Source organism: Diabrotica virgifera, chromosome 4, assembly GCF_917563875.1.
Source record: "Diabrotica virgifera virgifera chromosome 4, PGI_DIABVI_V3a".
In the NCBI taxonomy this organism is placed as follows: Eukaryota; Metazoa; Arthropoda; class Insecta; order Coleoptera; family Chrysomelidae; genus Diabrotica; species Diabrotica virgifera.
Genome location: NC_065446.1, coordinates 253,406,344 through 253,422,617, shown reverse-complemented (window position 1 = coordinate 253,422,617; position 16,274 = coordinate 253,406,344). Strand labels below are relative to the sequence as shown.

The 16,274-nt window shown below is 33.1% G+C and overlaps 1 protein-coding gene across 1 annotated transcript in view; it reads left to right on the top strand.

Moving 5' to 3' along the window:
• Positions 1-16,274, top strand: part of LOC114327493 (vigilin) — a 98,825-nt gene that overhangs the window by 50,659 nt on the left and 31,892 nt on the right. The window contains exons 7-10 of the mRNA XM_050648897.1: positions 2,059-2,415; positions 8,479-8,664; positions 8,724-8,951; positions 11,447-11,841. Of these exons, the coding sequence (XP_050504854.1) occupies positions 2,059-2,415; positions 8,479-8,664; positions 8,724-8,951; positions 11,447-11,841 (1,166 nt within the window). The remainder of the gene's footprint in view (positions 1-2,058; positions 2,416-8,478; positions 8,665-8,723; positions 8,952-11,446; positions 11,842-16,274) is intronic.

Genomic DNA, 16,274 nt, shown 5'->3' with positions numbered 1-16,274 from the left:
TGTGAAAATTAAGAAAAACACCCAGTTTGATTGGTACACCCGGTATACAATGAAAATTTACCTGTCTAGCAACAATATTATTACAGCGATATTGCTAAAGAATGAGGCTATAACATATTAAAAAAAATACTTAGATCGGACAACAGGTTTAGGAGATACGAGACATCAAAAATGACCCATTTTTGGGGTGCCCGTTTTTCGTGCCGGTGAGTATAGAAGAAAATACAATTTTAAAATAAATTTGGTGTTGTTCATTTCGTCCTTTACTTTTCGTATAATCCTTGTATACACAGTGTTATTGTAATTGGTGCCGCTCACGTTGGGCGCCATTTGTATAACCATAGAATACTGCTTAACAGCGTTGACTTGGTCACTCAGGTGTAGGATTGTTTGTATCTTAAAATATACACCGGGGAACTCAGATGGAGCAAATATAAAAGAATTAGTTTACAATATTTATTGTGATGAACTTGTTACAAAAAGCATACAAGGTAACAATTGCCTATGCTTTAAAAAGTTTATAAAATGAAAAAAATCTCAATTCTACATACATACAATTAATTCATCTTGTTTCTTCTGCGTGACGGTTACTTATCTTCGCCAAAAGGTTGTTGAAGAGAGCAATCCTTGTTGTCCTTCGTATGTTAAATGGATTTGCTATGTGTTAGGCGTTAACTTCAGCTATGTTTTCTTCTTGGACTCACAGGATCATGTAGTCAGCTTAGATAAATTTTTGTGAAATAGTAGCCGAAACATTCTTCTAATTTACGAGTCCTCCATTGAGATCTTTTTTTGGAAAAGTCTGTCACTTAGCATTTGGTTAACAGACACTTATAGATTATTTTGTCAGACAAAATGTGATTTTTTTGGTTTTTCCTCGTGATTTACTATGAAATCACTAACACAGGAATTTTATTGTTACCATTGCATGTGGTGGTCTTTTTAAATGTAAATCACATGCCATAATTTTTATGACGGATATTCTTAAGTTAAAGTTGATTTCATGTAATAAATAGAATGAACTATCTTCCAATAAAGTCGTGTCAGGAACGCAATTCATATCTATTGGTAATATCGTTTTAAAATCGTCTACTTTGAAATGTATAATATATGTATTATGTCTGAATTATTGTCAATATGAATGAGTCTGATTAAATTAAATTATTGGAAGAATTTTTTACCAAGCAACATAAACAAAATTTATTTAGATAAAAAAGATCAAGGCAGGTTTTGTTTATATTTGATTCAGAGTTGGACCACCATCTCCATATAGCTATTTCAGCATCCTTATGCGTCATCGGTGAAGCTCAGAAGTCTCAACTCAAAATTTATTTAATTTATTAATATTTTGTATTTCGATAACGATTTCCGAAGTGAAAGTCGAAACGTCAAAAAATTTAATTTCCAACTTAAATTGTGGCTTATTCCCCAAGTAAAATAGTAAAATGCACTATAGATCTAAGCAAATATCTTAAATCATAAGAGTTTTGTATAAGAAATAGTGCAAAATTATGACAAGCTAGAGTGAAAAGATAACTTATCAATGGTCATCTTTTTTCATTAGTTTGTGACACCCTTACTCTTGTTAGCGTAAGCTCCTGGAATAATGTAGTATTCCAGATTGTATCTTCACGCAAGCGCGTATAAGGAAAGTATTTTATTTTTTTAGGTTGTTACTGTTGTCACTTATTGTCAAACTGTTTTAAAGACAAATATTTGGTAAAGTTCTCAGATATATTGTTTAATGTTCAACCCTTTTGAGGTTGTTACTGTTGTCTCTTTAGAGACAAATATTTGGTAAAGTTCACAGATTTATTGTTTAATAATCGACCGTCGGATTGTTTTATTTAACACTGCTAATATAGTAGATCATCGCATCTTATTTTGATTTTTGACTCTCGAAAGAGTATAAAGGCATCATGTCTCGATCGCTCTGATAGTGGTTCTTCGTCCTTTTCTGCTTTTGGCTGCTAGGGAAGCTAAACTCTTTAGAACCATTTCTTATCCTCACATTGTAACTATCATGCATAATGCATAATATACCATTTTATTTTTCAGGTACTATCACGTTGCGAGGCCCCCACGATAAACTAGGCCTAGCCTTGAGCGTAGTATACGAAAAAGCCAATTCCGTTCGCTCCAGCGACGTGGACGCCCCCTCGTGGATCCACAAGTACATCATCGGTCGCAAGGGTGCCAATATCAAGGAGATCACACAAAACTTGCCAAAGGTCCACGTCGAGTTCACCGGTAAGGACGACAAGATCAAGATCGAAGGACCGCCAGAAGAAGTGGAAAAAGCACAAGAACAACTCGAAAGCATCGCGAAGGACCTTATCAGTAAGATGACCTTTTTGGAGATGCACGTGGATCCTAGACTTTTTAAGCATATCATTGGAAAAAGTGGTGCCAATAGTAAGTACACGTTTGTATCTATAAGGCCGTTCGCACATGAAGCAACTAAAAAAACAGTTGTAAACGTTAGTTGCCAATCAGTTGCTTATTAGTTGCTGTCCATGTATTTTAATGAGTATCCGCACACAGCGCCACTATTTAGTAATCAGTCTGCAATGCGTCAGTGATCAGTCGACTGCGACTGGACGTGCAGGTCGCTTGGGGACTAGTTTCTAGTTTGTTTTGATATTATTTTATTGGTTAAAATTACCACGCGATATGGCGAAACTGACAAAACAGTCGTTGAATATAAAATTAGTAGAAGTGGAAACCATCCGTGCCTATATGACTATAAGCTGAATGAATATTAGCGCAAAGATATCACCGAATAGGCTTGGAATGCTATTGGAAGAGAAATGGAGAGAAAAACAAGCAATTGGACTAAATGCATATACGATTCTTTTGACATCATATAGGTACATTCCATGTCAAATCACTCAGGCAAAAACTTTTGGATCTCCGATTTTTTTGAAACTTGGTGTATAGCTTCTGCGGGACGTAAAAATAAGATATTTAAGGTCAAATATGTTCTTTTCTTTCTCAAAATGTTATTTTATGCGATTTTACAGTGATTTGGTGTTTATTTAAACAAATTTGCATTTGTTGAAAGACTGATAGGTTTTGTACACACTTGAAATGAATGAAAGAAGTATATTAAAGTGATGTATTTTAATTTCCTTAGCTAAGCGCTTTCGACATAAAAGTCATCTTCAGAGCTAATGGTCAATATATAAAAAGTACCGGCTACTTAGGATTGTATTTTCTTGCATCGCATTAAGAAATTTGTAATTCAGGTCCACTGTACAACTCCGGCTGATGAAAGCTAGTTTTAATTTTTAGTTTTTCTATGGTAAAACAATAAAAACAACCACTGGGACGATACATACATATAAAAATTTTTTTCATGAGGTTTTACCCAACCATTTTGAAGTGATATGAGCTGGCGACTGACTGCTTTTTTTTTCGGCTGATGAAAGCTAGTTTTAATTTTTAGTTTTTCTATGGTAAAACAATAAAAACAACCACTGGGACGATACATACATATAAAATTTTTTTCATGGTAAAGGTTTTACCCAACCATTTTGAAGTGATATGAGCTGGCGACTGACTGACAGTGGTTGATTGTACGTTGGATTTTAAATGTTTCATCTGTCCGGTGTTGGCATCTGACAGCTGACATTACAAATAAATGAAATTTTTAAATAATTAGTTTTAAAAAGAATAATTGAAAAAATTGATGAACAAAAATTGTACCTTAGATGTCTGTACAATACAATAATAATAATTTAATTGTCTAAAATTATCTACCAAACTGAGGGCCTGGTGGCTCAAGACATAATATATACAATGTGTCATGACAAAGGGAAGAAGATATTTTGTTTATAATAAAAAAGAAGATATGAATAAAATTCAATTTGTTAATTCTGAATGATATTGTTTATTCAAAATTTTCTTTCATCCCTAATATGAAGTATTTAGATCTTAATTGTTTCTTGTTAACAACTTTTGTAGTCAGTCGCCAGCTCATATCACTTCAAAATGGTTGGGTAAAACCTTTACCATGAAAAAAATTTTATATGTATCGTCCCAGTGGTTGTTTTTATTGTTTTACCATAGAAAAACTAAAAATTAAAACTAGCTTTCATCAGCCGGAGTTGTACAGTGGACCTGAATTACAAATTTCTTAATGCGATGCAAGAAAATACAATCCTAAGTAGCCGGTACTTTTTATATATTGACCATTAGCTCTGAAGATGACTTTTATGTCGAAAGCGCTTAACTAAGGAAATTAAAATACATTTACACACTTTAATATACTTCTTTCACTTCTTTCATAAATTTGCATTTTCTATCGTAAAGTATCAATGGAAAAAATAGTTTAGTAGAAGGGACTCAAAAATGTCATTATATGGCATCATAACAAGTTATTTTAATTCAAAACAAGATTTTGATCAAATTTTATAGTATAGAAAACAAATACCGTTTTTTACATTTTCCTTTATTTCCAAAATACATCATAATAGATTTGGCTGAAAATTTGCCCACAGATAGCCAAAATATAGGACTTTAAAGACAAGCGGGTCCACAGACCCGCATCGTACGCAACGGATTTTAGTTTGCCTTACAATGATTGCCGATAATGCGATCCGTACGATGCGGATGGTAATGGCGGAAGGCAAACTAAAATCCGTTGCGTACGATGCGGGTCTGTGGACGCTTGCCTTAAGTGGTTAGAAGGATTTGAATTATATTACAATACCAAAAAAGTTACATGCAATATCAGACTCAAAAGTATATTAGTCTAGTCGGGATAGCATTTGACCTTGCATGCCGAGCTGCCCAAAATTTTATTTTTCTAATCTTTAGGGGGGTCAATAGTAGCCTAAATTTAAAATCGCGAATGAATCCCTCCTTAACGACGTTCTACACCTTCGTTGCGGGGTATGCCTCTCAGAGGAAAGGGGGGAAACTTATATGCAAGCGAAACAGTATTTTCGAAACAGTATTTTCACTTTTATTTAATAATGGTACGGTAAACAATCCTCATTTTTTAATATGTTATTCCTTACAAAAAAACCTTTAATTTAAGCAAAAATAATTAAAAATCGTAAATTTGGGTCAAAAGTTATTAACTTTTTAAGAGCGAAACATGATTTCGAAACAGTATTTTCACTTTTATTAAATAATGGTACGGTAAACAATCCTCATTTTTTAATATGGTATTCCTTACAAAAAAACCTTTAATTTAAGCACAAATAATTAAGAATCGTAAATTTGGGTCAAAAGTTATTAACTTTTTAAGAGCGAAACAGTATTTTCGAAACAGTATTTTCACTTTTATTTAATAATGGTACGGTAAACAATTCTCATTTTTTAATAAGTTATTCCTTACAAAAAAACCTTTAATTTAAGCACAAATAATTAAAAATCGTAAATTTGGGTCAAAAGTTAATAACTTTTTAAGAATTCCCATAAGAGCCCATGTTACAACTTAAATTTGAACCTTAATAGTAATTAAACGGCACGATAAAACAATTTTTTAAAAATCAAGTCTTAGTTTTTTGAAGTAAACTATTAACATACTAAAATTTCATGCAAATCCTTAATTCTTTGCCGAAGGTGTAGAACGTCGTTAACGTTAGCCGCCATCTTGATTTTAAAGAAGAACCGATTTTTGCTCAATATCTCCGCCATTTTTAACTTTTCGACAAAAATGGTAGCAACTGAAATTGTTCCAAATAAGTCGTATTTACAATTATTATAATTTCTTTTTAACAATTTTTGTCGTGAGGTCGATATTTTTCGAGTTAATTGTACTTACAACAGACGCCTATATTTTTGACTATGATATTGCATGTAACTTTTTTGGTATTGTAATATAATTCAAATCCTTCTAACCACTTCAAGTCCTATGTTTTGGCTACCTGTGGGCAAATTTTCTGTCAAATCGATTATGATGTATTTTGGGAATGGAGGAAAATGTAAAAAACGGTATTTTAACGTTTTCTACACTAAAGCATTTGATCAAAAATTTGTTTTGAATCAAAATAACTTGTTATAATGCCATATAATGACATTTTTGAGTTCATTCCATTACAATATTATGTTTTTCATTGATACTTTACGATAGAAAATGCAAATTTGTTTAAATAAATACCAAATCACTGTAAAATCGCTTAAAATAACATTTTGAGAAAAAAAAGAAGAAGAAGACAATTCAACTTTAAATGTTTTATTTCTACATTCTGCAGATGCTATATACCAATTTTAAGAAAAATCGGAGATCCAAAAGTCTTTTTGATCCAAAATTGAGTGATTTGAAATGGAATCACCCTATAAAATGCAAGAAACTTAGCATCAGTTTCTTGTAATTCTTTTGCAGCAACAAATGCTCTGCGTTTTAAATTGTTTGCAATGTAGGGATGAACCCAATACCTCATTTTTTCTGCTTTTTGCGTTCTCTATTTTAATAATAAAGGATAATATCTTCATCACTTGGATCGCTAGACATTTTTAACGCGGTAGCAATCAATAATATTTGTTTTAATAAAGGTTTAAAATTTAAACACCGTATTTAATAACAAAGCTATAATCGAGAAGTGACTTGTTTTTATTAATTTTCAATTGCGTAATGTGCGATTCATAGTTGGTAACCAGTTGGATACTGTAATTCCCAACTAGTTTAGTTTCTTTTTATTTGCTCTATGTGCGGAGCGCCTAAATCATCTTTTTGCATTGATTTATTTAGTAAATGCTTCAATTTGCGTTTATGTAATATTGTATTTGGTCTTATTTCCATAGTGAAGTGTTCAGCATAATCAGAGTCATTAAACATGGAAGTTTTTTTACTGTGTAGTGAAATATTTCAAGCATATAGGAATACCTATAACTACTGTTTGTAATTTTTGTACAAAATGTGGTCGAAAAAGTTTTTAACTTCATTTATTTTGATGAGATTATTCCAGATTGGATTTTAAGCGATGTTGAAGACTTTCATGTTATCATTAAACACGTAGCGTTAAAGCAATTCATGAAAATGTTGTTGCGGGTCCAGAATAAATCAAATCTGAACGTGGTTCAGAATTAAACGTTGTCAGATCTCTACAGCCCATTTACACCACAGATTTGCATCTTTGTGGTTACACATATACAGTAAGTCAAGAATTTCCATTCAATGAATGTGATAATAGATTGTCGAAAAAAATATGCACTATAGATCTAAGCAAGTACCTTCAATAATAAGGTTTTTGTAAAAGAAATAGTGCTAAATTATGACAAGCTAGAGTGAAAAGGTAACTTATTAATGGTCACCTTTTTTCATTAGTTTGTAACAGTATTTTTTGTCTAAATCTGATCTTCAATATCTGAGTAATCAGAGCACTATCGTTTTAAATTGTTTGCTGCTGATATTCCGACAACTCATCAGAAATTTTCTCAATTTTCCACACCATTCGAATATTTCTTTTTTCTTCGTCTTTAACTGGTTCATTATTCTAACAATGGAAGGAGTTTTTACTTGTCGAGTTTTTACTTGCCCACTGACAACTTCACTTTGTGACTTTCTGCAGGACACAATCGTGATCTGTATTTGGGAATTGGAAGACACCTCCAGAAGAGTCTCGATTCGTCTGTCATATAAATTTGTTCATAGCTCAGATCACTTGAAGAAAGGATCTGTTCCAATTCACTTCAAATTCCTCAGCTTCCTGTTGGGTCACCACTGAGCTTCTCTCCATTAAGTCTTGTCTCCTGCATCCCATGTCTTTGCTTAAACCGAGTCAACTACCCAGATGATACATCAAAATCTTCTTTTAAACCCAATGCTTCACAAACTGTTTTGATTTTGCAGCAATTATTGGACCAGGTGAGTGTATCAGTGCTACAAACTTAGCTATCCATTTACCACCACCGTCTCTAATTTCATTCCTTCCAAGTAAGACAAGTTTGTTCTTTTGTTTTAAAATGTATTGTACTGTTAACTTACCGATACTTTACTGAAGGCACATATGTTTATGGAAGCACTGTTTTTTTACTTAAAGTTTACATAAATATCCATAGATACGACATTCTCTATTAGCCATTGAAACGCGCTGAGTTGGCAATGAGAACTTAACCCAGTCTGCACTGCACAGAGTTCTTGAGGAGTGTAGAGTCCTCGCTAAGCACAGTCTCAGATCGACAAGGAATACGGAACAACAGAGCTTGGGTTGGCCGTTCTGTCAATCGCCTGCTCTATGTTGCGACGTTGCCACGCAATTCAAAAAGTTTTGAAAATCTTAATTTCCAGCTCTACAACTTCTATAGGTTTCTTTTTTTTTGATAATTTATTGAAAAGTTACAATGTATGACTCATATCAATTAAAGAACTCAGTTTACCTTCTTGGTATTATCAATTTTAACACATTTGATATCACACACCTTTCAGTGTGCTCTTTATCCAAAGTATTTGCAGAATGTGTCGATATACTAATAGAAAATATTAATTGTTTGTTGTTTCAGTCATTAATGTATGTATTGTTTCAGTTAATAAACTTAAGGAAGATTTTAACGTACTAATCAACATAGACGAGAGCGGTCTGGTCAGAATTGAAGGCAACAGAGACGACGTCGCTAGTACCAGAACAGAACTAGAACAAAGAATCTTCAAGCTAGAAAACGAAAAAGAAAAGGACGTAATCATAGAACAAAGACATTACAGGAATATCATAGGTAAGTACTGTTAACTAACATAACAAAGATAACGATTTCTAAAGAAATATAAATTTTAGGTACTAAAGGTGAAAATATCAAAGATATAAGAGATAGATTTAATCAAGTACAAATTTACTTCCCCGGTCCAGGAGACCGCAATGACATCGTCAAAGTGCGAGGACCAAAGGAGGATGTCGATAAATGTGCCAGGCACTTGGAGAAGCTAGTCAAAGAACTTAACGAATCATGGTATAAAATTGACCTTCCCATCTACAAACAATTCCACAAGTTCATCATCGGAAAAGGTATTATTCCTACTATTTATTAATTAACACACTTAACACGTTAACTGCCAATGTCGATTAGATGTTGTTAGGAATATTATTTATACTATGTTCATTTTCAAGATAAGCCCTGTCAAAACGACTCAGCTACGTGACATTAATATGGAGATACGGTTTACTGGTTGCATAAGCCAAAGTATTTACATCTCAAGTAAAGTCTAAATTAAAATTTAAGCCTTATATACTTATCCTTTGTAGTAGGTATACTTAAAATAATTAATTACGTTTGAAAAATAAATAGTAATTTACAGTAAACAATTTACTAATTTACAGTAAACACATTATTCTTCTTAACGTGCCCTATGAAGTCCCCTTGACGTTGGCGATTAACATGCCGAAACTGTCTCTGTCTCGAGCTATTCTAAATAGTTGCTCTGCTTTCTTTATTCCTGTCCACTCTCTGATATTCTTCAACCATGAGGCCTGTTTTCTACCAATTCCTCTGCATCCTTTGATTTTACACATCATAATAAGTTGAAGAGTATTATATCTGTCTCGCCTTGCTTTGTGTCCAAAATAGGCCATCTTTTTACATTTCGTCCCTACCATTTCCAACTATCGAATGTGAAAAATCGGGTTTTTCAGATTCGATACCTTGCCCTCGCATCAGACGTGATACATCTTGTGGCAAATTCTCGTTATTGTAGCTTGATTGCGCGGGAAATACGCTGTTTTAAACCATCGAATATGAATTTTTCATGTGGTTGACTGCAAACTGACGAAAATGGTTATATTCGATACTTTTGTTTTGTATAAATATAACTAAAGGTATATTTGTACAACGCTTAATGTCGAATGTGTCACATTCGTTAGTTTGTGTTGTAATTTATTCAACAGTTATTCCATTATAATCTGTAAACTGTCGAAAATGCTAAACTGCTGAGAAGAATAAAATGCACGTGTTTACAATTTGTGCGAATTTTGTTTCAGTATCGCTTCCAAGAAATTCTTGTGAGGCAGTTTATGATTTCATTTTAACGGATTTTCATTATTTGATTATACAGTTATTCGCTATTATACATTCGCTACTTTGAATCATCAGATCGAAATAAATCTTTGATTTAGAGCCCGCGCACACTGCAGACTTTTTAGTCGGCCGATAGTTTAGTCGGCTTCTTAATCAGTACAGAGATGTATGCATCGGTGAATCGGTGTAATGTGCGCATTTGCATACCTCTCTGTACTGATTAAGAAGCCGACTAAAAAGTCTGCAGTCTGCGCGGGCTCTAATACAAAAAGCAAAGTAACGAATGTGATTTTTTGGAAAGAAAAAAATGATAAGCAGTTAAAATTTGTTATCAGTCTAACAAGGATTAAACATTACATACAAAAAATATAAAAATTTTCCCATTTGTCAATGCGCTGATTTAGGAGTCTCTAAAATAGCTATTTGTATAACAAGGGAGGAAAGTGCTACTTTTCCTCCCGAGAATAAAGTTTACTGCTCGACGCCTAGCGGAGGGCAGTAATCATTCAAGGGAGGAAAAGGCACTTTACTCCCATGTTATACATATGATTTTTCCACCTTCCTCAAATTAATAACAAGTCATTTTTTCATTTTTACTTTATTTATGTAACTAACCAACAAAATTTATTAAAACTAAAACTAACAAGTAGGTACAATATAACTGTCAACTGTCAAATATAAGTCAAATTATTAATGTAAACATTGTTAAATCAAAATAAAAATTTACTGTTTTTTACCATTCTGCAAAATACAGGGTGTTTTATAAATAAACGTTAAAATGTATCAGATACTTCCGTAATAGAAAATAGATATTGTACAGGGCGTCAATAAGGTATATTTCATGAATGAAATACCACGTCACTTTTACTTTTCCTCCCTAGGGAGGAAAAATATTTTCCTACAACTTTGCTCCCTACAATCAGGTCCGGAAAAGTATACTTTCGGTAGAGGTAGGTGGAAAAAGAGTTATTTTGTTCTCCTGAAAAGTACCACTTTTCACATTCGATAGTTGGAATTGGCAGGGACGATTTGATGTTATCAAGCAGCTCACGAGCAGCATTTGCTCTCTTAAGGACTGCTACATTTGGCAGCATAGCTGTTCATGGTATTTTTAGTGTACATCTGTGCAGCCACATTTCAAATGCTTCCAAACGATTAATGGTGGACATTTTTAATGTCCATGCTCCGACACCGTATAAGAGGACTGACCAAATGTAACATTTAATCATGCGCTTTCGAAGTTGAAGTTGCAAGTTATGCATTACACAAGAATGACCTCATTTATAAAAATGTGCGAGCTATCTCAATTTTGCATTTTATCTCTTATCTGGATCTAGTTGTTCAGTAATATGGCAACCAATGACAAGCTGCGACGACACTACAGAACCATCACGTGCTGAAACTGTTTACCTCAAGCTTATCTTGAAATTGAACTAACCATATTAATACGACCCAAGTTGTAGAGGTATTGTTCAATGTTTTATTTCAGGTGGTGCTAACATCCGCAAAATCCGTGAAGAAACCCAAACCAAGATCGACCTGCCGGACGAAGGCGACAAAAACGACACCATAACGATCACCGGCAAAAAAGAAAACGTCGAGGAAGCCTGCGAAAAGATCCGCAAGATCCAAGACGAATTAGAGAATATCGTAACCGAAGAAATCACAATCCCGCCCAAATTCTACAATTCCCTCATCGGTGCCAAAGGAAAGCTCATCCACTCCATCATGGAAGACTGTGGTGGTGTTACTATTAAGTTCCCCACGGCTGACAGTAAAAGCGATAAGGTTACTATCAGAGGGCCTAAAGAAGATGTTGAAAGAGCCAAGCAGCAGCTATTGGATCTAGCCAATGAAAGGCAACTTGCCAGTTTTAGTGCCGAGGTGAGTAGTCTATTTTACATAACTACAGTCGAATCCGCTTATTTTAATAGCCTTAATCGAAATCGGCTATGTTATAATCGAAAATATTCCTATAACCGGGATATTCTAATAACTGCTCATTGGGGGTCAAATATTTATTCCTTAAATAGGAATATTTCTATAACCGGTATTCTAATAAGCGGGGTCAACTGTACTACGTCGGTCAATAAGTTCCGGGACTAACCATAAGATGGCGACTCTAATGAATTTTCCATTTGACATTTCGGTAGTAGCCCGATCAAAGAACAATCTGATCCCAAAAAAAAATAAAGGAAGGATCAAAACTTGGGAATAGGTAGTTGAAATTGTCTCTGGAGGTATTATATAATGTCTCTCTTGGAGGTATTATATAAGAAAAAGTTTACATTTCTACAGAGAGGTCTTAAATTATGGAATAAATTCATTTTCTCTAAAATGGACGACTATAGAGAAAAATCCGGAAACAGGTCGATTTTTGTTTTTAAATTACAACTTTTTGACATATATTTCATACTAGTAATGTCATCCATCTGAGCGTGATGACGTAATCGATGATTTTTTTTAAATGGGAATAGGGGTTGTGTGGCACCTCATTTGAAAGGGTTTTCAATTCTCTATTCAGTAATATAAACAATAATATTATTATTTATACAGGGTGACCAAGAAATATTTTTTGAATTAAATTAATTGACGCAAAAAGAAGAATGTATGCAATTTATTTAACTCAAAATACATTATAGTGCTGTCAGCAAATACAAAAAAAATGTTTATTTGACAAATAAACATTTCTTTTCGCTTAAATTAAATCACAAACAGCCTCCCACCTACCACTTGGCAGTTTGAACATTTAATTTAAGCGAAAAGCAAGGTTTATTTGCCAAATAAACATTTTTTTCTATTTTGTGACAGCGATAGAATGTATTTTGAGTTAAATAAATTGCATACATTCTTCTTTTTTCGTCAATTAATTTAATTCAAAAATAATTTTTTTGGTCACCCTGTATAAATAATGATATTAATGTTTGTATTACTGAATAGAGAATTGAACGCCCTTTCAAATGAGGTGCCACACGACCCCTATTCCCATTTAAAAATATCATCGATTACGTCATCACGCTCAGATGGATGACGTCACTAGTATGAAGTATATGCCAAAAAGTTGTAATTTAAAAACAAAAATCGACCTGTTTCAGGATTTTTCTCTATAGTCGTCCATTTTAGAGAAAATGAATTTATTCCATAATTTAGGACCTTTCTGTATATCCCCTCCATTTTACAAAAATTGAGGGGAATACCCCTTCTCAGGGGTGCAAAATGTACATTCAAAATAAGTCCGAAATTGGATAAAATGACTAATTCTAAGCACCTTTTGTTCTATAGTTTTTTCCCTAAGTCAATACTTCTCGAGTTATTTGCGAGTGAATATGTTCATTTTTAATAAAAAAAAGCATGATTTTGGACGGTTTTTGGCAAATAACTCAAAAAGTAACTATCTTATCGAAAAACAATAGTCTTAGCAAAAATATAGCCCATAACAAAGTGAGAAAAATGGTGTATGCATTAAGTCTACAGACCAAGTAGAAGCAAAGTTGTAGCTAATGAAAGTAGGTTCTTCGTCAAATTCCAAATCGAATATTTCAACGTGAAATAACCAAAAAAAAACTGAGCACTTTTCGGAGAAAACTCGTTAACTTTTTTAAAGTGTTTAAAAAATGGTTTATTTTTGTTTTAAAAAAAAACTTCTAACATTAAAAGTAAGTGAGTTAAGCTCAAAATATTGTTGGCCCCTTTTATTTTTTGGTAAAAAGAATCGCAAAATCACCCCCTAATTAGCATCCCAAATAAATTTAATCGTTACCGCTTCACAACTTATTTTTCTTATGTATTCTTTTTATATGATCTGTAAGTTTCATCGGTTCAAAGTGCTTATTGTTGAAAAGGCTGTAGTTAAAATGGTTTGAACGAGTAACTAATCACGAGTTTATGCAAATTTTGAACAGCCATAGCATAACCAATTTTAGTCTAACAAGCAAACAAAAAATCCAAAATATTCAGAAAAGCAAAACGTACATTTTAATACTCTTTGAGATTTTTGGTATTACTAATAATTTTTAAGTTATTTAAAAAGAATGAATTTTTTTCAAAATTAAAAAAAAGTGTTTATTTTAAAACCAATTTTTTTCAAAAATGTGCACATTGAACTAATGAAACTTATACATCATACATAAGTAAAGTAACTTGTGACGCGGTAACGATTAATTTTATTTGATATGCTAATTAGGGGGTGATTCTCGCGATTTTTTTACCAAAAAATAAAAGGGACCAACAATATTTTGAACGCAACTCACTTTTAATAGAAGTTTTTTTGAAAAACAAAATTAAACATTTTTTAAAACACTTTAAAAAAGTTATAATGAGTTGTCCCGAAAAGTGCTCCATTTTTTGGTTATTTCACGTTGAAATATTCGATTTGGAATTTGATGAATATGAACCTACTTTTCATTAGCTACAACTCTGCTTCTACTGGGTCTACAGGCTTCATGCATACACCATTTTTTTCACTTTCTTATAAGCTATATTTTTTTCGCTAAAATACTTACTTTTTGAGTTATTTGCGAAAAACCGTCCAAAAACATGTTTTTTTTTTTGTTAAAAATGAACATACTCGCAAATAACTCAAAAAGTATTGACTTAGTGAAAAAGCTCTATAGAACAAAAGTTGTTTAGAACAAGTGGTTTTATCCAATTTCGTACTTATTTTGAATGTATATTTTTTCACCCCCGAGAAAATATTTTTCACCCCGTATTTCCCAATTTTTGTAAAATGGAGGGGATGTAGAATTGTAAACTTATTCTTATATAATAGTAGACAATTTCAACTAGATATTCCCAAATTTTCATCCTTTCTTTATTTTTTTGCAGGTTTTCGGAAAATTGTGCGTTCTTTGATCGGGCTATAGTCTTAACCTTCAAAAGCATACTGTCAAAATGTTAATGTCATTAGGATTATTATTTAACGAGTTACAGTGTTTGAAGTGACGCTATTTTTATGATTTTTATAAACAATAGATTCAAAGCAATTTGATTTATCACTGTTGGTAGGGGAGCATAGTATGCTAAATATGCAGTCACTCGAGCGCTTTGGAGACATATGGGGTTGTGAAGAGTAGGTCCTAAAACCAAAAACAGTTAAGTAACATTTTCCATTTTAGTGGGCGCTTGTCATTTTTTAATTTAATTTTCCATTTCCAACAATCGTTTTTTCCGATTATAACGCCATCTATGCATAATTCGAAAAAATGTTTTGAATAAAAATTACTTATTTTTTCGTAAGGAATCCAAATTTGCAATAAAAAATGGGGGCTCCTATTTAACATTTTAAAGTAACCCCCCACCTCACCTCCGTGGGGGGTCGTGTTTGGTGCCATTCGATAGATTTTTAAAAAATATTAAATAAGTATATTTTACAGTTTTTCGATCTGATGTTCATTTCGCGAAATATCGCGGGATTCGTATTTAAAATATTAAATTTCCCTTTCTCCGTGGGAAGTCGTGTTTGGTATCATTCGATAGATTTCTAAAAAATATTGAGCACATATTTTTTAGTTTTTCGATCTGTCATTCATTTCGCGAAATATTCGCTTTTTTCTTGTGAAACTTTGGGACTCACCCATTTCCTTACGTCCGGCTCAAATCGTCAGATTTTTGAAATATACACTCTTTTACATGTACTTAACTTACCTTATCTTAATCTGACAATTTCGAGTTTTTTTAAGGATAGATTTTTTTTTTCGGGCCCGCCTTAACGAACTCCCCTGTGTTAAGAGCCAATATATGGTAGAGGTACATATGCAGGGTACCAGGTGTCTCCCCATATGATAATCTGACGCGCTCGAGTAACTGCAAAAATCCCCGCTTGGGCTCCCCTACCATGTTATTTGATGGGAAAAAATACCATCCAAACTGAGCAATGGCTCAAAAAGTGTTAACGACACTGCTCCATCGAGTAAAACCGTTAAACGATGGTTGACTGAATTCAAACGCTAAATTCAAATCGACACCAATGATACTGAGCGCTCCGGAAGGATAAATGATGCAGTTATTCCTGAAAGTATCGAAAAAGAGTGAAGTTGCAAGAGATAGCTGGCACTCGTAAGTTATCAAAGGGCAGCTTTTTTACTATTATACATAAACATTTAGGTATGAGAAAGCTGTTTTGCAAATGAGTGTGGCCTTCTCTCACACCAGAGCTAAAGCAATAACGAATTGATGATTTACAAAATATGCAATATAGATCTAAGCAAGTACCTTTATTAATAAGGTTTTTGTAAAAGAAATAGTGCTAAATTATGACAAGCTAGAGTGAAAAGATAACTTATCAATGGCTATCTTTTTTCATTAGTTTGAGACACCTT